The sequence below is a fragment of the Artemia franciscana genome, chromosome 13, assembly GCF_032884065.1.
Source record: "Artemia franciscana chromosome 13, ASM3288406v1, whole genome shotgun sequence".
Lineage (NCBI taxonomy): Eukaryota > Metazoa > Arthropoda > Branchiopoda > Anostraca > Artemiidae > Artemia > Artemia franciscana.
This window is the reverse complement of record NC_088875.1, coordinates 1,524,350-1,548,219: the sequence shown is the minus strand read 5'-3', so window position 1 is coordinate 1,548,219 and position 23,870 is coordinate 1,524,350. Positions and strand designations below refer to the sequence as shown.

Below are 23,870 nucleotides of genomic sequence, written 5' to 3'. Positions count from 1 at the left end.
ATCTATGTCTTTTCCTGCACCTGTATCTCGGTTTAGCACATTCTCAAAATTTTCCGCCCATCTCTCTTTAACTCTTTCCTTACCATTAATTCTGGCCCCATTCATATCTTTAACTGGGACTAGTCTGAATTCACTACTCCCTCTCAATTTATTAACATGCCAGTACGATATTACTATTATGCCACCTAACTGCATCTTCTGGATCCTCGGCAATTTTATTCATGGCCTCCACTTCACACCTCCTTACTTCATATTTTAAAGCTTTCTCCACTTTTTTTACGTTCCTTTTGTTTTCACATAATCTTTTACTCGGATAACTCTGGTACAAAACCCTTCTCCTCTTTATTGAACGAAAAGCTTTTTCTCTAATATTCCTAGCTGCAGTCTTAATTTTCATCCCCCAGATACCATCAGCAACTTCACAAATTATTTTTCAGTAATAGAAAAATTGAAAACGGTCATTAAAAAAATCTTTTCTTTTGTCATATGTGGAATTTTGAAAATTGATACTTTTAACAAAAAAGCCCGAAGGACTAGCTTCTTTAATAGTACTATTACTTTAAGATGTTATATCTTGGACAAGATAAATTATCCACTGGAATCTGTTTTGTTCGATACTTTTACATGGTTTAATGGTAATTTATATAAACAAATTATAGGCATTCCTATTGGTGGTAGATCTCCATTGCACTAGTTGTAAAATTTGTATATAAAAATACTTCAAAAAAATTTGATAGAAAACAATCTTCTGATTTTTGTGAACCCTCACAGTACGTTTATAGTAACAACAAAGGTACATACGGTATCTTCTAAATAAGTAAACTGCAAATAAATAGATGTCCGTTTTTCTTATAGCTATTCAAATGAAGCCAATGCTTAATGCTGCAAAAGTCAATCAATGTTCCATTTACTGAATGGATTTTACAAATATATGCTTCAAAAGGATGAATACTATGTAGTGATTCTTGGACTTGACAATGCTGGAAAGACGGTAATGAAAGAATTATAGGCAGTTAGTTAGGCTTGGCAACTTACACAAAGCCTTCCCTCAAACTGAAGGGATGGAATCAAACAAAAAGGAAAGATTTTGGTAAAATCCTAAATGATAGCATTAGTGTTAACTAGGAAATTAATTCATATAGGTTAATAAAAGGCGCGGTAAATTTATGACAGTTCATATAACTGCTATAATAATTGCTTCTTGCCTACTGCAAATCTTTACAAATCTACTGCTTATCTTTACAGCTGTAATAATTGCTTCTACTGCAAATTCAAAATTAAGCACTTTTTGACCTGACATAACCTAAATAACCTTATTATAAATCATTTTAGTATAATAATTTGGTAAAATTCTAGTTAATTGACATCTTGCTATCTCAGAAAAGGTTTAGTTTAGGAAAATGAAACTTTCAGGGATGAATCTTCAGACTAAAGTATGTCCTGGGAAGGTATTTTGAAGCAACTGCCTCCATTCCTTTTCCCTCTAGAGGGCCCTGACCTTTGATGACCTTTAAAAATATGTGTTTTATAAAAGTGAAACCTTGCAAAATAGATCTTCTGCTTGAATCAAGTACAACAAAATTTTTTCAGCTTCATAGCGTTGCTCAATTCCATTTTATAAGGTTTTAAAGATATACAAATACATTTCCTAAATTTTGAAAAAAACAACAACATTGATATGGCTCAAAATCCTACTCAAATAAAAGGAATAGCATTTTCAGAACTAAAGGCAGAGAAACAGCAACTAGTATCTGAAAATTAAGGTAAAATGTTGTTTTGTCAAAATTTCAATAGGTATACATTTGTCCTGTAGGCAAATTTCAGGGCCCTCTAGAGGGAGAAGAGGTGGAGGTGAATACTTTAAAATACCTTTCCAGGACATACTTTAGCCTGTAGACCTATCCCTGAAAGTTTCATTTTCCTAACCTGAACCCTTTCCAAGATAACAAGAAGTCAATTAACTACAATTTTACCTAATAATTTTAATAAATTATAGTCCTGTTATAAATAATTTTAGCACTAAGAAAATGTAGCATTATTTCATTGAAAACAGCTCAAAAAGTGGTTAAATTTGAATTTGCAGTAGAAGCATTTATTATATTTGTAAAGAACATAAAAAAGGTATCAAGTGGTATGTTCACTTTATTGGTAAGTCAGTTATGTAACTGTCATAATTTTACCAAAGGTGCCACTAGAGAATTGATGCTATTCAGGAGGAAACAAAATAATAGCAAAATTACAGTACCAGTGGTGGTTCTTAACCTGGGCAGGGAGGGAGACAGCTGTCCCCCCTTCTTTTTTTCTGACATCTAATTTGGTTTATGGGTATTTGGCTTAAAACAAGACAGACACATATGTTCTAGACAGTGGCATTAGTTGATGCAAATTTAGAAAAAGAGAATACATTTTTTCAAAATCTAAAAGGGGGCATTTTTTTTTATAATAAATATCTAATAAAAGGTAATATATTCTATAGGGCTTGGCAAAATAATTAAGGGGACACATGCCCTGCTGCCCTCCAGTTTTTGTTACTGATTCTAGAAATATATCTGACAGCATTAAGAGAGGACATACTTTTGTCAGAGTAGCAACTATTATATTTAGAAAGAGTAATGACCAAGGAATTACATGGTGCTATTATTTTAATATTAGGTTTTCTTCAAAAAGGGTATTATTGTACAATGATGTCCAATAAGATTTTAAGAAATAGATAAAAAACCTAAATATTGATAGGGGAAGTTGTTTTATGGATTAGAGATATATTAGATTACTGTGTTTTATAAATAAAGAATTTCTGAGACCACACTGGCTAATCATGACAGACACAAAATTTTAAAGAAAAGAAGAACAGCCAACAAAAAAAGAATTAACAGCCAGTGAAAAAATTGAAAATTATGCAAATATTTTGGTCAAGACCTCTGCTTTACCATCCTCAGTGCAGAATAAACTGTTGAGATAAAAAAGCACATACACAAAAAGTTAGCTCTCAATAGAGACATGGGAGAAACTTCTCTAAGTCACATTTATGACACAATTATTAATTCTGATCACATCTTTCACATAAAATTTATCTTTCACATAAATCCACAAACTTTTGTTGCATAATCAAATAAAATATCTAATAAGATCTACCTGGAAAGTGATTAGCCTTTAAGAGTGTTGTAAGTAAGATAAAATTGCAAGATGTCATTTAGACTTGTGGTTTTTATTCAGTTACCCTTTCTCTGTTACTGAGAAAGGGTCATCATATTTTAGTTTCCCGTTTTGTTTTAAAGGTTTGGTTTTTATATTTTTATCAGTTTATTCTGCACTGAGCATGGTCAAGTGGAGGTCTTGACCAAAATATTTGCATAATTTTCAATTTTCACTGGCTGTTAATTGCCCTTGTTATTCTTTTCTATACAATTTTGTGTTTCATGAAAAAACAGCCTAGTAACAGTTTAATTTGTCCTCCATGTTTGACTAAGTACTTTGATACCAAAATTTTACTTGAATCATATTCAGAGAATCATTAATCAGCCTAGTCGATTTTCAGAGTTTTCAGAAGAGCAAGAGCTTTCAAAGAGCTTTCTTTTGATGTTATCTTGGTCCCCGTTTCCCTCCTTTGAGACAAAGCCCTAAAATATATCCAGAAGTATGCTTCATTTGTGTACATTTGCTCATCAATAGTTATTCTTTGGTTTAAAAAAAGGACCTACTAAATCAGTGATCTTATAGATATAACCTGGGCTAAATTCAGGCATGAAGAAGAAGAGGGGCTAGGTTTATTTAAACTGGCAGCCAGAAATTGATCATACACTGTATTCATTGATATGAGGTTTAGGGAATAGAATTCACATCTTGCTAAAATCACCATTTACTTCTTGTTTAGTTAATGGCAGTTTTTCCTGTGTTCTTTTTTCAAACTTACCATCTTCTAATATATGTTTCACTATATTTTCATCTTTTCTGTAATTATAAATTTCAAAATAAGTTTGCAGTCTAAATACCAAATCGGCTTTTTTTTTCTTTTTTATGTATTAAACTTTTGATTGGGCCTTTTCCTTGAAGTAGCTGAACAAATTCATTTTTAGAATTTGAGTCTTTCTTTATCCTTTAATAATGAAAGGATGCTTCTCAGTTTTGCTTGGCAGTCATTATGACTTGTTATTAAAGGATCCAATAAGGCTTCATTTCTAGTAATGCTGCAATAACTTGGGCACCATTATATTGTCAGCTTAATTTCTGTTTTTTTTTGTAGCTTGTGTTTTTGGCTAGGCATAGCTATTCTATCCAGTCCTAGATTTAGTCAAGATTGGTTAATTCTGATACAACTTTAGTTTGATTAGTAAATATGTATTAAATGATTCAGAAATTACAGTTTCAAAATGGGTTGAAAACATAAACAAAACTTCCACTGTCATGGAAAAAGAGGGGGATCCAAAGTAGCAATGCTACTGGGCAGTCTTCAAATTTGTTAGCAGAAATTTGTCTGAAAACACCAATTTTACATGTAAAAATACTTTTTGCTCAAAGAAAAGCTCTCAAAACAGAAGTTGTGCTGCTAAAGTGTTTGCAGCTTTTGGAATTCTGTTGAATTTTGCTACTGGCAACTTTGGAACTTTATTTATACCTGAAGTTGCACATCACTCATAGTTTAGAGTTCTTATTTGATTTAGTTTTAACTTGTTGGTTTTCCTTTTTCTTGTCATAACCTAGGATACAGCTTATTGGTGTTGTCAAAACTGCTTAAAGTGTAATTGAAAACTACTGGTCATATTTTATTGCCCATTGTCTAACCACCTGTGAGGTATCTTTTGTAGTACTTATATTTTTCATGTGTTGTCTGGTGAAAATAAAAGGAGGGTACTTTTCTTATTTTTTGAAAGTTGGATACATATTTTCTTTGATTTTTATATCGTTTATTTGAATGTTATTTTTTATTTCTTTAATTTCAATGAAACTTATGTTTAAGTCAATATGCATTTACAATGACAGGACTGTCAGGACTGTTCTGTGATTCATTGATTATTAAGTATATATTATTTTGAGTTTTAGTAAGATTAAATTTAGGCAGATCCTGATTAAGATAACCTGGCTCTGCTATTGCTTTTAAAATATAGATATATTTTATATTTAATTATTTTAGTCTTGTGTTTATTGACTTTGTGCAAATACCTGTTTTTAGTGCAGGTATTGGTGTTCATTCGAAATTTCTAGTTATTATCCTCAAAACTTGATTCTAGTATTTCTAGTTTTTGTAACTATTTTCCTTCATGCCAAGCATATTCAATTTTAGATACAACAGCTCAAAAGTCAAAGAATTTCAGAATGTATCAATCTACATACTAATCTTCTCCTATAATGCATTTACGATATTTAATGCTTGCTATGTCTTTCTGATTGTATTATAAATGCAGAAATTTATGGTAAATTTTGATTCAATTAAAACTTTTTTTTAAACTAAAGAAATATCTTGTTCTTGATTTTGTATTATAGCTCTTGCTTAACAAAAAACGGGAATTTGTTTTCTTGACCCTATTGTATGGTGTTGTTAACAGCTATTTCCATTCTTTTTGTTAGATTCCTCAAAAAATTCTTGCAACTTTCAAGGCTACAATATCCTTAGCAAATATTTGACCATCTGTTTTACCATATAGAAAGTCTGTCATTGCTAGGTTACACATTAACAGGCTTGGCACTTGTCCTTGTAGTACCTCTTTCACAAATCTAAAATTTTCAAATGTGTATCTTTGCTTTTTGTATGATTGGGCCTTTTTTGGCCTTTTATGACCAACTTGAATTTACAAAAAGAACTAAATTAAAATCAATCTATGTACTTATTAAAAAAAATCACTTAATGAAAATTGAATCCAAACTATTGGAAAGAAAAATAATATGATAAATCAGTAAAAACTATCTTTAAAGTTTGTACACCCAAGTTAACCTCTGAAGAATCAACCACCAGATGTTTGAATCTGTCAAAGGCTTGATAGCCCTGTGCAACGGAAGAAACCATAGCCTGCTCTCGAAGCTGAAACCAAAGGGCCAAAACCTGACTAAACGCAAGTCATGGCAAGGACTCTTGTGTTGTTAGGACAGCATAGGTAATGCTGTTACAAACAAGCTGTTAGAAAACACAATCTGTTGAAAACAAAACCTGGAGGCAGGAATACAATTAGAAGTGACTCACGGTGCTTTGCAAAAGTAAACAAAGCATGCACAAGGACATAATCTAGACCAAGATTTAAGAGGGGTTTAACAGGATGGATTTGTAAATATCTAGCCTGACCTTCTTATGAAGAGATGCTATGCTCCATAAATTAGATGGGAAAGTAGACATCCATAGTGTGGGACAATAAGAAATATATGATTGGATCAAGGTGAAAAAAAAGAAACCGTATAGCCTAATAGATCTCAGGAATGTATGCTTAAGCTTACATAAGATGCCAATATTCCAACCTTTATATATTCAACCTTTAATACATTAATGTCAAATTTGGAAGATATACTACCCATTAAGAAAGATTCTGAGAAATTGGGCATAACCACTTTCAGATCTAAGGAGAGTATCACATTACAAATATATCACACAAATCACCAGAAAACATTAAGGAACTCTAGAGGAAACTTAGCCTTGGAAATATTAAGAGCCAAGTAGTTAACATTAAACCAAAAATGCATATCAGTTGTGATTGAAATCTGACTCAAATCTAGGTTTACTTGGAGCTTGAATTTGAAGTTGGATTCACCTGAAACACTGGTTTCAAAGGTTCATCAGCACGAGTAGGGTGACACAAACAGAATCAAAACTGTGTCGTGGTAATTTTTATTGCATAAAAAGAACATTAGTATAAATAAAAAAAAGGTGTTGAGCCCATGATAGACCCTTATGGGACTGAAGTTTCAACCTCAAAGTGTTTCAGAAAATTTGTGCCAACTCATACTTGAAAGGTACAAATCCAATCAAGAATTTTGTTATTTCCCAAGTGATAGTACCAAAGGCTGCTTTTATGTCATAAAATGTGAATAAATGAACTTTATTTCACACCAAAAAGACATTGTCAATAGTGGAATGATTAGTGAAAAGAGAACAAAAAAATAGGTAAGAAATTCACAAATATTTACAAGCAAATCAACAAATAGACACTAATATCACAAAGCATCACACAGTTCATTCCCTGTTAAACTCATATAAATTTTCTCTAAAAAACCATATACAGGTTCAGTGTGTTTTACCAGCTGCTAATTGCTAGGTCATGCTTCCAAGTAGCAACTCTTGAGAGAAATTTACAAAAACAGTAAGTTGTAAGAACACACCTTACGTTTATTCTTGTAAGATAAGAGAACCAAAAAAGGGGTGAGTGGTGTAATCAATACCGAAAATAGCTGGGTCCAAATCTGTCAACTATACACAGCTTTTGAATATAGATATTGCATAGATTGACTTGTTCTGGGTTAATCCTTGTTTTACTGCATTCTCTAGATTTTCTACAGCATTCAGTGCGCTTCTTTTTTTCTTAAACCATAATGTCTTTTGCTAAATAGTTTTTCAAAGTTTCAGTTCTATTCTCTTTAATCATATGTTTAAATGTTTTAAAAATATTTTTCTAAATTGGTATGGCATCAATTCCTGAAAATTCACTTTTTTTAAATTTAAAGGGGGACAACTTGTTGCTTTTTCAGTTTTTCCAATAAAAATTAAAAAAGGCGTTTTCAAAACTAGGGAGAGCATATATACTCCCCTGCTCCCCAAATTATGCCACTGACTATACAGCTGTATCTGGAACCATTAGGAGAGTACGTCGTCAAAGCAGCAAGTTCTGCAGCTTAGTCACCACTTAGCTTATTTTGGTGTTGCAAAGCCAAAATTCTACAGCTGTGACTTGCTTTCTTTTTGTATTGCGTTATTAATTGGTTTATTTACATGCAAAGCTAGGACCTGGCTCATTTTTGCACCAAGGCATTCCACTGCTTAGGCTTAGAATCAAATTGCTTTTGGCTGAGACTGAACACCCTTACATGATTCTAGTTAAAGCTAGGCCCAATATGCCTTGTTTCTGCTACTAAGGTGGTAGATGAAAAGGTTATCTCAGAAGGGTTACCATACATTCTTTTCTAAGATTAACTGGGGGAAAATGCATAAAACTAAATTGGTGGTAGACACTGGTTCTTTGCTGTGTCAACGCTACTCTGTTGATTCTGATATGTTAAGTTACGAATTACATGGTTTACATTGTATTTTTTTGGAGAAATATATTTGAAATGTCCTATTAAAATTTTCCTGTCCAATAGTGGACATATTGAGATTTCATCCTCTTTATGTTCCGGATCAATTTTATTGCACAAAAGGTTCATTTACTCCATAAATGTAGATTATTGACAGCTGATTTGGCAAGTGAATTACTTTTTTTATTAGAAATAGACTTGGATTTCTCAGTAAATTCATTGTATTTTTCTTCTTATTTTTACCATAGGTTGTGTTACTTTTGTTACCATGGGTGTAGATTGCTGACAGCTCATTTGGAAGGTGGGTGATTCTTTTGTATGAAATACACTTGATTTTTACAGTGAATTCATTGTATTTTTCTTCTTGTTTTTACAATGGGTTGTGTTACTTGTGTTACCATGGGTGTAGATTGTTGACAGCTCATTTGGCAGGTGAGTGACTCTTTTGCATGTAATAGGCTTGAATTTTCTAGCAAATTCACTGCATCTTGTTGTTTTTTATGACTTTTTGCATACCCTTGTTCTTTTTAGAAATAATCAATTGACTTTTGTGTTAAATCTTTTATTATTGTTGTGTTTTTTTTTTTATATTGGAAACTTAAAACTATTCATGTGATTTTTTTCAGACATATTTGGAAGCTGCTAAAACTAAGTTTGTGAGAGACTATAAACCATTGAATGCATCAAAGATCACATCAACCGTTGGCCTCAACATAGGAAAGGTGGACTTGCTGGGAGTTAAAGTCAGCTTCTGGGATCTTGGCGGACAGGAAGAGTTACAGTCCTTGTGGGACAAGGTAAGTACTACTCCTGCTACTAACAACAAATCACTGCAGCGCCAAACTGCCTGAGGCCAACACAGTTACACATGCTCCTTCTCCATCTCAATTTATTCAAAGCCTCCCTTTTTACACCCTCCCAGGAAGTTTCTATCTCCCTCAAATCTTTCTCTATGATATCCTCTCACCCAAACGCAGACGACTTACTTCCTGTTTTTGACCGTGGTCAAAATGTATTTCCTAACAGTGTTGGCCTGTATTTGATGTTTATATACTCTTACATTTGAAGAAAAGTTGACTTTATCCAATAAGATATCAATGTACTAATATTTTAGATAAGATGTCAACATATGAATACCAGAACTCTAGTACCAATAGTAAAAAAAAAAATTATATTCGAAAAACCGCATGAAACAAAAACAACTGTACTACCTGAATAGTTTACTTTCACCAAACCATATCGAAGGTTTTGTCTCTGATTTACCTCAGATGGGTGATTGTAGATGAAGATTTTAGAAAAAAAGATAGGATTTCGTTTTTTTTCTGAACATGAAATTAATCTTGGGGGATAAATCTTAAGCATACCCTCTGGCACACTAGCTACTGAGTCAAGCTAAGCGATATACTAGAGAGCGGTTTGATTGAAAACAGTAAAATCAAATATAGATATTTAACCATCAATCACAAGTTGCTTAGTATGAGCCAACTCGTGAATATTCTTTTGCCTTGATTTTTTTTAATAAAAAAAACTGTTTTCAGCTGAAAATAAGGAGAAACACTAAAACTCAAAACGACAAAACTATTCCGTATGTGAGGGGGGCTATCCCCCTCAACCCTTTGTTCGCTATGGCAAAGTTTTTTAGTGCTTCAAAAGAAGATTTTTATTCCAATTCCAAGGCTCTTGTGTTTCAGTATTCATTCTTAAAGTATTGGAACAAAAAGCCAAACATTAGAGTAAAGAGTGAGGGGTTTAGGATGGGGAAGCCCCTCTGAAATACGGAATAATTTCTGTTAGATTTTAATGTTCCTCCTTATGTTCAGTTGAAAAAACACTTGTTTTTCTTTTTAATTTAATTTATGATTGTTTTTCAAATCTTGCTTAGTTGTAACCAAGATATGATTTGGTGTACTGGTCCCATAAACCACCTATTTCTTGCTGATAAATTGTATATATCAATAAATGTAAATTGACTGGTGTCGTCCCGCTTCTTGAGTTTTCTTGAGTTTTTCTGCTTAGGAATAAAAATGTTGTATTGAAATTAGAATTCTGGACAAGATTTGAATATGTACTCAAAATTTTCAGTGAAGAGTAGTTTTGTTGAATAAGGCTTTAATAATAATATCTTTACTACAGGATTTCGGGTGGACAGAAAGAGGCATTATGATTTTTCACGTGGATTGAAAGTATGCGTGACCTCCGATGTTTTATGCATCTGAAGCCATTGCAACCTCTGTTATAGGATTTCCTGATGTTTAAGTACATTGTATACATATGTCTAAATACATTGAAACACTGTATATAAGTAAGAAAAGAGAAATATTACCATTTAAAATCACTGAAAACAGATCCCCAGTAGCACTTACCATCTCCCCCCCCTACACACAGGAAATTCCCTGGTGAGGATCTCGATGCTGTCCTTGCTTTTTCGACTTCTGTGCTGGTAGGCGGGTAAAAGTGATATTTTATGCTACATAGAAAAATATTGCTGCAATGGAAGGCACACTATAACAACTTCCCCCTTAGCACCAATAATAAAGGCGTATACCAAAAAACTCTCAGGAATCAAAAGGAATTCTACCACCCCTCTTCCCTACAACTCATTCTATATTATTAGATCAATGAGAGTTAGGATATTTGCCCCGCCATAATGGTTAGTGCGCACTTATACATCACCGTGTATAATATTATGAAATATGAACCAAACCATTTTATTTAAATGAAGTTTTAAAATAAATATTAGAAGCATTTTTCTGTCATAAGAAGGAAATTATCCCACCACAATACCCTAATTCAGGCTTTGCATACATGAAGTGAGAGGTAAATGATCTTCCAACCTCTGCTACTCCCCCTCTCCTTCTACAGAATGACCGTCCCCATTCCAATAGCTGATGCGTAATTATACATCACTAAGCGTAATTTCATGAAAAATAAAGTGAATCAATTTAATTTAATCAAGTATTAAGATAAATGTCAATAGTGGCCGTTTATCTTGTATGGACTACGTGGCATTTCAGGAACAAAGATGCCACTGTGTGGAAAATCTCAATACAATTATTAAGTTCTATTAAGTTCTTAATAATTTAAGAATTAAGTTCTTTTTCTATTAAGTTCTCAATAATTAAGTTCTATTCGAATGAACCCATTCCCGTTGAAAAAAAAAACAAAAAAAACGGATTTATGAAGTTTACTCTGGGAAAAAATGAAAAATTCCTTATTTCTGTAGAAAGGATCTTCAACCCGTAGCTTTCTCAGACATAGCAAATCTAATGGTGTGATTTTCATTGAGATTTCTTGTCTTTTTTGTGGTTGCTCCCCCTTTTTTGAAAATCTGAAAATTTGTTTTAGGCTCTTAACTGCTGATGGATAATATTAAACTTAATGGATTTTATATATTTGAAATCAGCCTAAAAAGCCAATTCTTTGGAGTATTAACTCTTAGGAAAAAAAAAAAAATAGTTTCGGGCCATATTGGTCCATGTTGCTCCTTACTAGCAGCTCATTACCACCAACTGTTAGATCCTTAAGCTGTAGTATATTTTTCAGCTTCCCTTTTAATGAAATAAAGATTCATTTTGCAACTGAGGCTAACTTATGTATGTAAGCCAAAATTTTGTTGTAAGTTAATATGTAAGTTATAAGGTTTTAAATTATCAGGATCAAATAAAAAAAATTCCTGTACATACAATCAAAAAGCTGTCATAGCAGCATAACTTGCTTATTACAAAACAATTTGTGGACATTTCATGTACCTTGATTTCTATCAAGGAATATTTTAACAGCAGTATATTTTTCAGCAATAAATAAAATAGACACACACTATTCACCTTAAATTAAATTCTACGTGGATGTATTGTAGTTTGTAATATAGTAAGGAGAATGGCCTATACTTTGACTTGCACGCAGGAGGAAAACCTCCGAGACACTCACCTTGTGACTTATGGATTTTTGTGATTTTTTTTCAACATTTTCTACGATCCGTTTATTTATTTTTAGTTTTTTTTGCTTTTTCTTCTAATTCCCCTCCTCATGCCAAATAGATTCATGCACGTGCATATTTTATCAAAATATGGGAGAATCCAGACCCATCACTTGGCAGAAAGCGAGTAGACCTTCTAACTGTTGAAACAAATTGTCAAAATATCACTAGGACCAAAAATAAACCTCACTTTCAAAAATTTGAGAATTCCGAATAGTTTATGGTCATGGATATCACTGATAATTAATCCACAAATGATATTCTTGAATTAAATTTTTTATGTAAATGAAAAAGAATATCCCTGATTAAATTAGATAATTCAGAATTCAATTTCTGACCATGGGACTATGTATTCTTCTTCTCAATATTTCTGTGATTTCAAGGGACTTTACTTTAACAGTTTCTACGACGCCACCCTTTCCTTCGGGTATGCCCTTGTTAATTACTATTGATAAAATATGGCTGCCCTAAATGAAGCATTACTAGAAACAGACTCTTCTTTAAGCCCGTTATGGTAAGAGGTATGAAGATCCTGGTTGCACCAGTCGATTCCGTACTGCGTTTGATCGAATTTTGTATCAAAGGATTTTTTAAGATGCCTTGTCTTTTTGTATCAAAAACACAACAGGTACCAACAATTTAATACATTTTTCCGAGGAGTGGAAAAAAGAAGATCCCTTCCTCTTAAACGTATTTTTATGTGCTATGCGTTGTTCCCTCCGTTCCAAAACAATCATATGTTTCGTTTGATAATTTAAGAGGGGCTTTGTCAGATTCAACGACACTTTTAGAGCTTTTCAAGTGAAGCTAAATGGAAACTGAAATGTCTAGCTATTACAAACTGTGGGATTTGCATGAGAACATTTGTGAATGATTTTTAGGAAAAATTGATCATGGACGATCAAAAACTGAGATCGATTTCTTGGTCAAAAAATTAAGAATACTGAGTTTGCAAGGGTTTAAGGTTCCCTTTGTATTCAGGAAAATTCTTGATTCCTGGATATTTTGTTCTTCAAGTAGTTTCTTTCAGAACTTCTCACTGTGTGCAGGTACTGATTCAAACATTAGTTAAAGCCATATATTGCAGTTGAACTACTTAAAAAAGACTGATAAAAAAGATCCATAGCACCAGCTAGTGATAGGCAAGCTGATATGGTTTGTCAGGTGTCCAATAACAGACGACGACTGATTCTCAACGAATCTCACTGTCAAATCGGCCTAGCTTTGCGAATTTTGGCCAAATATAAAAGACGGATACAAAAAAGATCCACAGGACCAAACTAGTGATAGGCGGGCTGATAAGGTTGCCAGGTGTCCAATAGCAGACGACGACTGATTCTCAACGTAAATTACTGTCAAATCGGCCTAACTTTACGAATTTTGGCCAAGCACAAAAAAGACTGATAAAAAAAATCCACATGACCAAACTAGTGATAGGCGGGCTGATAAGGTTGCCAGGTGTCCAATAGCAGACGACGACTGATTCTCAACGTACCTCACTGTCAAATCGGTCTAACTGAATTTTGGCCAAATATAAAAAGACAGATAAAAAAAGATCCACAGGACCAAACAAGTGATGGGTTGGTTGATAAGCTTGCCAGTTGCATAATCATAGACGACGACTGATTCTCAACGTATCTGTCAAATCGGCCTAACTTTACGAATTCGGCCAAATATAAGAAGACTGATCATAAAAGATCCACAGGACCAAATTAGTGACAGATGGGCTGATAAGCTTGCCGAATGCATAATAGCAGACGGCGATTGATTCTCAAGGTACCTCACTGTCAAATCGGCCTAACTTTGAGAATTTCGGCCTAACTTTGAGAATTACGTATCTTACTGTAAAATTGGCCTAACTTTACGAATTTCAGCCAAATATAAAAAGACTGACAAACAAAAGATCCACAGGACCTAACTACTGAATGGCGGGTTGATAAGGCTGCCAGGTGTTCAATAAAAGGCAAAGACTGATTCTCAACGTATCTCACTGTCAAATCGGTCTAACATTACGAATTTCAGTCAAATATAAAAAGACTGATAAAAAAAGATCCACAGGACCAAACAAGTGATAAGAGGGCTGATAAGGTTGCCAGGTGTCCAATAACAGACGACGACCGATTTTCAACGTATCTCACTGCCAAATCGGCCTAACTTTACGAATTTCGACCAAATATAAAAAGACTGATAAAAAAAAATCCACATGACTCTAACTAGTGATAGGCGGGCTGATAAGGTTGCCAGGTGTCCAATAACAGATTATTGGCTGATTGTCAACGTATCTCATTGTCAAATCGGCCTAACTTTACGAATTTTGGCCAACTATAAAAAGACTTATAAAAAGATCCATAGGACCAAACTAAGTATAGGCGGGGATTTAAAATTAAAGCTCTGAGTCACGAGGTCCTTCTAAATATTAAAATTCATTAAGATCCGATCACACGTTCTTAAGTTAAAATACTTCAATTTTTCCTCTCCCTTCAGCCCCCCAGATGGTTGAATCGGGGAAAACGACTTTATCAAGTCAGTTTGTGCAGGTCCCTGACACGCCTACCAGTTTTCATTGTCCTAGCACGTCCAGAAGCACCAAACTCGCCAAAGCACTGAACCCCACCTCCTAACTCCCCCAAAGAGAGCGGATCCAGTTCGGTTACGTCAATCACGTATCTACGACATTTATAAGTGTTTTAAAAGATTTCCGGTTTCCCCCTCTAAATCCCACCCAATGTGAACAGATCTGGTCAGGATTTGAAATAACAGCTCTGAGACACGAGTCCCTTCTAAATATCAAATTTCATTAAGATCCCGTCAAGCTTCCTTCCCTAAGATCCACTTCCTTCAATGTCACCGTATCTGGTCGGGATTTAAAATGAGAGTTCTAAAGCACAAGATCCTTCTAGATATCAAATTTCATTAAGATCTGGTTATCCGTTCGTAAGTTATAAATACCTCATTTTTCCGAAATACTTCCCCCTCCACAAGTCTACCAAAGAGAGCGCATCCGTTCCGGTTGTGTCATTCACCTATCTTGGACTTGTGCCTATTCTTTCCACCAAGTTTCATCCTGATCTCTCCGCTTTAAGTGTTTTCCAAGATTTCCACCCCCCCTCCCCTAATGACACTGGATCCGGTCGGGATTCAAAATAAGTGATTGGTACCAAATAAATAATAGTGCTACAAAAATAAGAGAATTTTTCAGAATTAACCCTCCTCCTCCCAACTCCCCCGAAGAAAGCGGATCCGTTCCGGTTATGTCAATCACGTATCCAGGACTTATGATTATTTTTACCACCAAGTTTCATTCCGATCCCTCCACTCTAAGCGTTTTCCAAGATTTTAGGTTGCCTCCCCCCAACTCTCCTCAATGTCACCAGATCCGGTCGGGATTTAAAATAAGAGCTCTGAGACACGATTTCCTTCCAAACATCAAATTTCATTTAGATCCGATCACTCCTTCGTAAGTTAAAATACCTAATATTTTCTAATTCTTCAGAACTACCCCCCCCTCAACTCCCCCAAAGAGAGCGGATTCGTTCCGGTTATGTCAATCACGTATCTAGGACTTGTGCTTATCCTGCGGTGAGTTGTTAGTAGTAGTAGTAGTAATTGATCAAACCTGCGATTATCTTGTGGTTAATTTTACTTGATGAAATAATTTGCAATAAACTTGTTTTTCATTTTTAGTATTATGCCGAAAGTCATGGGATAATCTACATTGTCGACGCATTTGACAGAGAAAGAATTGAAGAGTCGGAAAAAGCGTTTGGTAATTTCTTTTCTTTTATCTTGCCTTCCAACAACAATATGAAAATGAACTCTACGGCATTGTGAAAAGGATATAAGTGGCTATAGTTTTCTCCCTTGCTCACAACAATGATGCTTAGTCTACTATAACTTAGTCTACTATAACTATAACTCTTCTTAACATCTTAGTATCACTGCTAACATTATATTAACTAACTAGCTGTTGGGGTGGCGCTTCGCGCCACCCCAACACCTAGTTGGTGGGGGCGCTTCGCGCCCCCCCCAAGCCCCCCCGCGCGCGTAAGTCGTTACGCGCCATATTAGTTACGCGCCATTGTAGTTGTGTCCCTATGTCCCACCTGTGAATATAGATATATATATATATATATATATATATATATATATATATATATATATATATATATATATATATATATGTTTTTAACTACGTAAAACTTGCGAATATACAACATTCTTTGCTGTCCCATTGTCTGTGAATATAAATAGATTGTCAGGTTTACCGACTCTTGAACATGCAACATATAATGGTCCATGGGAAAACAATCCGTATTCAGATCTTTACCTCATGATTCTAATGATTGCCCTTGAGCTTTGTTGATGGTGATTGCTAATCGACCATTCCCTGAGTCGCCATCGTCATTTATATGTCCCCCTGTGCACCCCGGCGTCCCCTTTGTAGTTATGTCCCTGTGTCCCGGGCGTCATTTATATTCCTTGTGTCCCGGTGTCCCGGTCGTCATTTATATCCCCCTGTGCCCCCCGGCGTCCCCATTGTAGTTGTGTCCCTGTGTCCCGGTCGTCATTTATATTCCCTGTGTCCCGGTCGTCATTTGTATCCCGGTGTCCCGGTCTGTATATACATTCGTTTTTTAGTTTTGTTTTTCTCCTTTATTTTTTTCCTTTTTTCTTTTTTTTCTTTTTTAGTTTATTTAGATTTTTTAGTATTTTTATTAGTTTTTAGTTTTTTTGTAGTTTTTACCATTTTTTTAGTTTTTTTAGTTTTTTTTTTTTACTTATGTCCTGGTCGTCATTTATACTCCCTGTGTCCCGGTCGTCATTTGTGTCTCGGTGCTTTGTTGATTGCTAATTTATATTATATTTATATTTATATTTTTTATATTTATTAATATTTTTTTAGTTTTCTTTTTCTCTTATTTTTCAGTTTTTTCCTTTTTTTTAGTTTTTTCTTTTTTAGTTTTTAGTTTTTTTTGTTTTTTACCTTATATTTATTAATATTTTTTTAGTTTTCTTTTTCTCTTATTTTTCAGTTTTTTCCTTTTTCTTAGTTTTTTCTTTTTTAGTTTTTAGTTTTTTTTTGTTTTTTACCTTTTTTTAGTTTTTTTTAGTTTTTTTAGTTTTTTAGTTTTTTATTAGTTTTTAGTTTTTTTTTAGTTTTTGCCTTTTTTTAGTTTTTTCAGTTTTTTTTTAGTTTTTAGTTTTTTACCTTTTTTTAGTTTTTTTTAGTTTTTTAGCTTTTTTAGTTTTTTTTCTTTTTAGTTTTTTTTTGTAGTTTTTACCTTTTTTAGTTTTTTTTCTTCTTTTGTATTAGTGTGAAATAATTCAGACGTCATATGCGGACAAACACGACGTCACTCGACAGACAGACAGACAGACATAACCCACAAACAACTTATTTTTATATATATTTATTCATATTTTTTTAGTTTTCTTTTTCTCTTTTATTTTTCAGTTTTTTCCTTTTTTTTAGTTTTTTTCTTTTTTAGTTTTTAGTTTTTTTTTAGTTTTTTACCTTTTTTTAGTTTTTTTTAGTTTTTTTAGTTTTTTAGCTTTTTTAGTTTTTTTATTAGTTTTTATTTTTTTTGTAGTTTTTGCCTTTTTTTATTTTTTTCAGTTTTTTTTTAGTTATTAGATTTTTAACTTTTTTTAGTTTTTTTTTAGTTTTTTAGCTTTTTTAGTTTTTTTTCTTTTTAGTTTTTTTTGTAGTTTTTACCTTTTTTAGTTTTTTTCTTCTTTTGTATTAGTGTGAAATAATTCAGACGTCATATGCGAACAAACATGACGTCACCTGATCCACAGATCCACACACAGACAACTTATTTTTATATATATAGATAAAAGTCCTAATTAAGGCATCGAAACATGAACTAAAAAATGCCTGAATCTTTCGACTTCAGCCCGAAAATTTGTATCAACAGAAAAAGGAAACAAAAATAGAATTAGACTAAAATGTAAGAACAAAATACGCGAAATAACAGAAAAAGTTTGAATAACGTATGCAAAAGGAACATTATTTTTATTATGTTTCTTGTACATAATGTTTTTCTGTAAGCAAAAACTTTAAATTTAAGCTATTTATTAGTTTTCGATAAATGCAAATTACTTGAATCCTTAGGGGATGGGTGGGGGGGGGGGTTGGTAACACTTCGTATGTTATATTCGTTTCAAGTTGTATATATCAACTTTAATAGTTTCTGCTTGTTTTATGTTTTTTATTCGCTCTTTACTTTTTCCAGAAAACCTTCAGTTATTATAAGTTTTGCTTTAGTCAAAATAAATAAAAATTATAAAAAGGGGATTTCGTATTTTTTTTATACAATGGTGTAATTTTGCCTTGGTTGTCATATAATTTGTTGATAAAAAATTCTATAGCTTTCAGTTAGCTTTGCTATAATGACATAAAGCCGAAAGTTATTGCTGGTCATTGACGTAAAAAATAAAATGACTATAGATCCATGCATTCAAACCTACCTTTACCCCCCCCCCCCCCAATTTTCTTAGTTTCACAATTGTCCTACATTTTTGCTATGTAGTTCCTACAGTTTTCTAAGATTTGTACCCTCCTCCCCCCCCCCTGAAAAGACCTCAAACTGCCAACTTGCCTTTTGTGGTTTGTTAGCTTTATATCTTCTGTTTATTTCTTATACTTGGAGTTATAAGTCTTAAACTACCAAATTAGTTTTTCTTTAGGGAAGATGATAGCGAGCGAAGCTTTGACTGGTGTTCCCATATTGTTACTAGCCAATAAGCAAGATCTGCCTGATTGCATGGGTGTCCGTGAAGTGAAACCAATTTTCCAGCAAAGTGGCTCACAAATTGGAACAAGGGATTTTATGGTTATGCCTGTTTCTGCATTACGAGGGTAGGTTTCTTTTTATAGGGCCCTGACTGATTTATCAGTGTAATTTTTGATGTCCTTTTCTGTTTGCGAGGTTTTCTTTACAAGGGGTGGATTTTCTTTTTTCATGGGGCTCTTTTACCTACCCTTTTTTTGCTATAAATTGGTTGTAGTTTTCTTCCTTTCTTTTTTGATAAATTGTGCCATTTCATAATTGGGCTGTTTGTGCCAACAGCACTGTATTTTCATGACGGCTTCAATTTGGAAAGTGATTCAATTAATACTTCTTTAAATTCAATGTTCTTAAATGGAATTGACGACGGGCGCAAATGTTTTAGCAGGGCTAAAGGTGTCATAAAATGTTCAAGAAGGACGGTTAGGAGGTCGTCGACGAACAATGATCTAATCATTCCTCAATCGTGTGGCTCGTTACTAGTGTAAAAGATGACATAAAGTGTTTAGGTGGGATTATGAGGAGGTCGGCAATGAACAACGATCAGGTCGCCTATCAATCGTGTGACGCATAGCAGGGCAAACCATGGCATAAAATGTTCAAGGAGGGTCATGAGGTTGTCGACGGTCAACAGGATAAAAGTTAGGTTGAAAAAGAACGTAAACTATTGAACTCTGATCAAAGAATGAATGTTCGTCTAATATCAGAAACGACTACAGTTCTGAAGATCATGGTGCACAAGATTGTGATGGAAATGTTACAATGCGGAAGGTCTGTGCCAAATTTATTCCAAGTGCGTTCACCGATTGCCCAAAGAACAATCTAGCGGAACTATGTCAAGAATTATTAGTGTTGTGAGGACGATCTGATTCTTTTTAGACAATTTTGTTTCTCTGAATATGGTTCAGAAATTAAAAGGTAGAGCGAACAGTGGCTCACAAATTCGTCGCCTCCCCCCCGCCCTCAAAAGAAAAGAAAGAAAAAAGAAAATGTAAGAATGGGCATATCAACGATTGAAGCGATGTTTATCGTGTTTTTTTCTTCTTCTTCTTCTTTTTCCACTTAGCCAGCTAGTAAACGCCGAATTCTGCGTTGAAATACTGAAAACGCTAAACGAATAGGCCAATCCCGCCAGGCACGAAATTAAGAAGTCAGAAGCTGCAGTCTGGAAGTTACCGTGTCTATTGCGGCTAACTATCTGGCGAAGGCCGGCATCTCGATGTTCCCCCAGTCACCTTACAGTTGTGTATTGTTGCCGCTCGACAAGTTTCACCTTAAAGTTAGGTATTTGGCGAGCCTGGAGAAGACAGTGGAGAACCACCTCCCGACTGGGGGTGACGGTTAGGAATAGGTTTTTAAAGCACATTTAATAGTGGACTTCCAGGACTAAAAAAAAAGTATTAAAATCTTGGTTGGAACGAGTTTCTTGAAGTAAGAGGAATGTATTTCAAAGAATATTGAGTGATTTCACGAATTGGTACAACAAATTTCGCAGAATAAAAATAGGCGTAGCATCTCCGGGACATATTTCGTTTTTGTATTTTCGTTTCTCCTCATAAGAAAGTAGTGTGACAAAATATAAATTTTGTAAATATTACAAGAATCTCAATAAAGGAAAAACAATCAAGGTTGGTTAGAAACAATTTAAATTCATCCCTAGTTTTGCATCTTAGACTACTATTATACAGGGTATTGATTTTCAGAGTGCAAGTTCCAATACTTTGATAGTTTGCGACTAGAATAAATAGGAGTGATATTGTCACTTTGTACCCTCTTTTTTAAGAAAAAAACTTTCAGTTACTTCCGAAAAAGAAAGTAAAAGAAAAAGTTGAGCAAAGTGATTTTTTGTTTTTCAACTTAACCTAGTTTTGCATTTTAGACTACCATTATACAGGTCATGGATTTTCAGAGTGAAAGTTCCAATACTTTAATAGTTTTTGACTGGAATAAATAGGAGTGATACTGTCATTTTGTACTCTTTTTTAAGAAAAGGCCTTTAAATTAGTTCCAAAAAAGAAAGTAAAAGAAAAGAAAAAGGAAGTAAAAGATTCATTGGAAAATCAGGTTTAAAAAAATCCAGCAGAAAAAAATTGGAACCTTAAAAGGAGGGAATCTTTTTCGGTTTGATGTCCCCGCCATCCAGAAAAAAATGTTCCACGCCAGCTTATGCGCAAGTCGAATTACCGTTTTTATCTTATGTAGCAATGTTAGCTCTGTCGGGTGTATAGGAGGCCGAATAGGGAGTTGAATAAAAAAGAAATCTTAAGTGCTTTAGAAGAGGCTGAATAGGGGCTAAAAGCTATTTGCATCACTGTGAGTCTGGGAGGCTTGCTGAAAAAGAAGAATTCAAAAGAAGCTACAATTAAGTCTGATTGGTTAAGATTTGGATGTTAATAAAAGGTCTAAATATATGTGGATCTAGCCTTAAATTTGTCTTTCAACATTTTTCCTGGATGAGAGAGTAATTATGGCTGGGGAGATGTCAGTTTAAGAAATATCTACAGTGTATAACTATCGTGCCTTTTGGCACAAATTCGTCTTTTTTCTCCTTCGAAATTCAAAACAAAAGTAAAAAAAGGCAAATAAAAATGAATGCAGCTATTATTTTCATTCAAAGATTTATGTTTAGGTTCAGGATATTTATGAATGACAATAGTTGCTGTTGTCCTTGGAAGCAGAACTTGGTTAAGTTTCTGATCCAAGAAACTGCCTGATCAGTTTGTCCTGCTCTGTGTCCAAGAAAAGAGGAGCTGATGAATCTACCTGGAGAGCTTGGACTGTGTGTGTACTGATAGGTGTAAGTTTCAGACCTGTTTCCCCACCTCTGCTCAGGATCAGTGAATGTGCCCCCGTTTTTGCTTGAGTCAAAATGGGTATCTGAAACAATTTGTTTACGAAGCTTTTTAGGCTTACCAGTAAATGTTCAGTTTTCGGCTTTTGTGTTCCCAATACACGACAAGCAGGATAATGGCATCTGCACTTTCTGATCGGTCTCATAACTCTAATCAAGCGTCATTGTCAGTGAGCCAGTGGCATCCAATTCACGAAAATGCTGGAGGGGGTAAAATGTATTCTTCAAAATTTAGCTTCAGGAGGGGCAATTTTTTTTACTTTTTCAACGACGATACTAAAAAAGAGAATCGTTTTATATCTAGGGGGAGGGGCAATGGGCGCCACTAAGATGAGTTACCTTACCTCTGAGGACTAGCAAAAAGTCTCAGCTTTTACTTTTATCATATTTCAAGGTATTTTTTGACCTATATACACAAAACATAACACGCTATTAACAAAAGCCTTTACAAGTTTTTTTTTTCCTATTAAGGATTTGCCTTATGCAAAATAGGAGTAGAGATAAGATTGACTTTGGAATTGGACAGTGAAAATTACTGGTAGGAATAAATTTTTTTAAGGATCAAGATTCTTAAATAAGTAGTGATCAATGGGTTACAAGCAGAAATGATAGTAACTCGAAAACTAGTCAGGGGAAACTATCAGTACCTTGAACTGTCTTAACTTTCCTTTTGACCTGTTGGCATCTAAGAGGAGAAGTGTCACTTGGCATAACTAGAGGTGTCTAGAGTGGTTTTACTTCCAAACAAAAAATTAAATAAAAGAAAATATCCTGTAAATAAAAAAAAACCTTTGGGAGGATTATAAAAAGGAAACCTTTGGCAGTTATGGTTAAAAAACTGCTATTAGTGATCAGGCATGTTAATATGAATTTTTTTTCTGACGGAGGAGGATAAGTGGGTGCAGCAGATTTACCCCGCTCCCCCGAAAAAATACATAAATTGTGCAGAAATAGCAAGAATTTTATTTTTTGTGGGGTAGGGGGTAAGAAGGTGTACAACCCTGGTAATAAGTCTTTCAGTGACGGTACATTCCATAGTTTTTTAGTACATGTTTTATTTTTTGATGATTTTTGTCACTTCTAAGTGAGTACCAGTTATTTTTTTTTCAGGGATGGTGTTGAAGAAGGCATAAGCTGGCTTGTCCAATGTATGAAGAGAAACAGCGACTTTCGGCCACCGAAAAATAAAGACAGCTAGATTTTTTTTCCTTTTTTAACTGATTAGAGCTAACTTATAAAAATTGTAAATAGAAAATAGAACATTTGACTATACCACTAGCGATTATGGTCAAAGTTCCATAGTGTCTTCTCAGTTCCTGTGAAAACTGAATGAAAAACCTTTTTTTTTAATGAAAAACCTTTTGTTATAAACTTAATTAAACTCAATGAATTCATAAACTTTACCTTTGGAAAATGGAAAACGTCAAAATTAAATAATAATTACATCAGAAACAAAGTAATCAAAAATGTCAAGTCAAAAATGTCAAAGATATGGATTTACTCTTCTTTTCCAAGACGAGTATTATCAAACAAGTTGTGGTAACGAACTGCAAGTAAGAAGCGAATTGGCCTAATAGTGACCGACACTCTAGAAAAATGTTTTGATAATAATTAATACATCAAAAGTATTGGATTTTTATCCTGTTACGAACCATATAAAATTCATTAAGTTTAATGTTACCCATCGAAAGCTACGAGCTTGAGAAAATGTGTGTCTGATCTTCGAAAAAGGGAGAAACGCCCCCCAAAACCCTATAAATTTTGGTGAAAATCACACCATCAGATTCAGCATATCAAGGATCCCTATTGTACAGTTTCAAGTTCCTCTCTAAAAAGAATGTTTTTTTTTTGGACAGAAGAAAGATCACGAATGAGTGTTTGTTTGTTTTAATTTTCCAGGGGTTGAACTAATGTTTCTAGAAGATCAGAAAAGCGTGTGCGCCGATAAGGGGGGCCTCCAGCCCCCCCCCCCCCTGGCAGAATGACGCTTCCTTATTTGGATCAGTTTAAATTTTTTTTTTCACAAAACAAGTTTTTAAAC

General features: G+C 34.0%; 1 protein-coding gene and 1 long non-coding RNA gene across 2 annotated transcripts; one reads left to right on the top strand and one right to left on the bottom strand.

The window, feature by feature from the left end:
* Positions 1-841: 841 nt before the first annotated feature.
* Positions 842-23,101, top strand: LOC136034366 (ADP-ribosylation factor-related protein 1-like). The gene is made up of 5 exons (XM_065715510.1): positions 842-991; positions 8,835-9,005; positions 15,869-15,950; positions 18,878-19,049; positions 22,940-23,101. The coding sequence occupies exons 1-5, from the start codon at positions 899-901 to the stop codon at positions 23,025-23,027; spliced, it is 606 nt and encodes a 201-aa protein (XP_065571582.1). The 5' UTR covers positions 842-898; the 3' UTR covers positions 23,028-23,101.
* On the bottom strand, positions 16,990-17,315 carry LOC136035073 (uncharacterized). The gene is made up of 2 exons (XR_010619317.1): positions 17,276-17,315; positions 16,990-17,168 (listed from the first exon to the last, which is right to left on the bottom strand). It is a non-coding gene; the product is annotated as an uncharacterized LOC136035073 (long non-coding RNA).
* Positions 23,102-23,870: the final 769 nt, after the last annotated feature.

Coding starts and splice junctions, on each gene's coding strand:
- LOC136034366 (XM_065715510.1), top strand. CDS start 899: ATGTTCCATTTACTGAATGGATTTTACAAATATATGCTTCAAAAGGAT. Junction 992..8,834: donor TTGACAATGCTGGAAAGACG/GTAATGAAAGAA, acceptor GATTTTTTTCAG/ACATATTTGGAAGCTGCTAA. Junction 19,050..22,939: donor CCTGTTTCTGCATTACGAGG/GTAGGTTTCTTT, acceptor TTTTTTTTTCAG/GGATGGTGTTGAAGAAGGCA.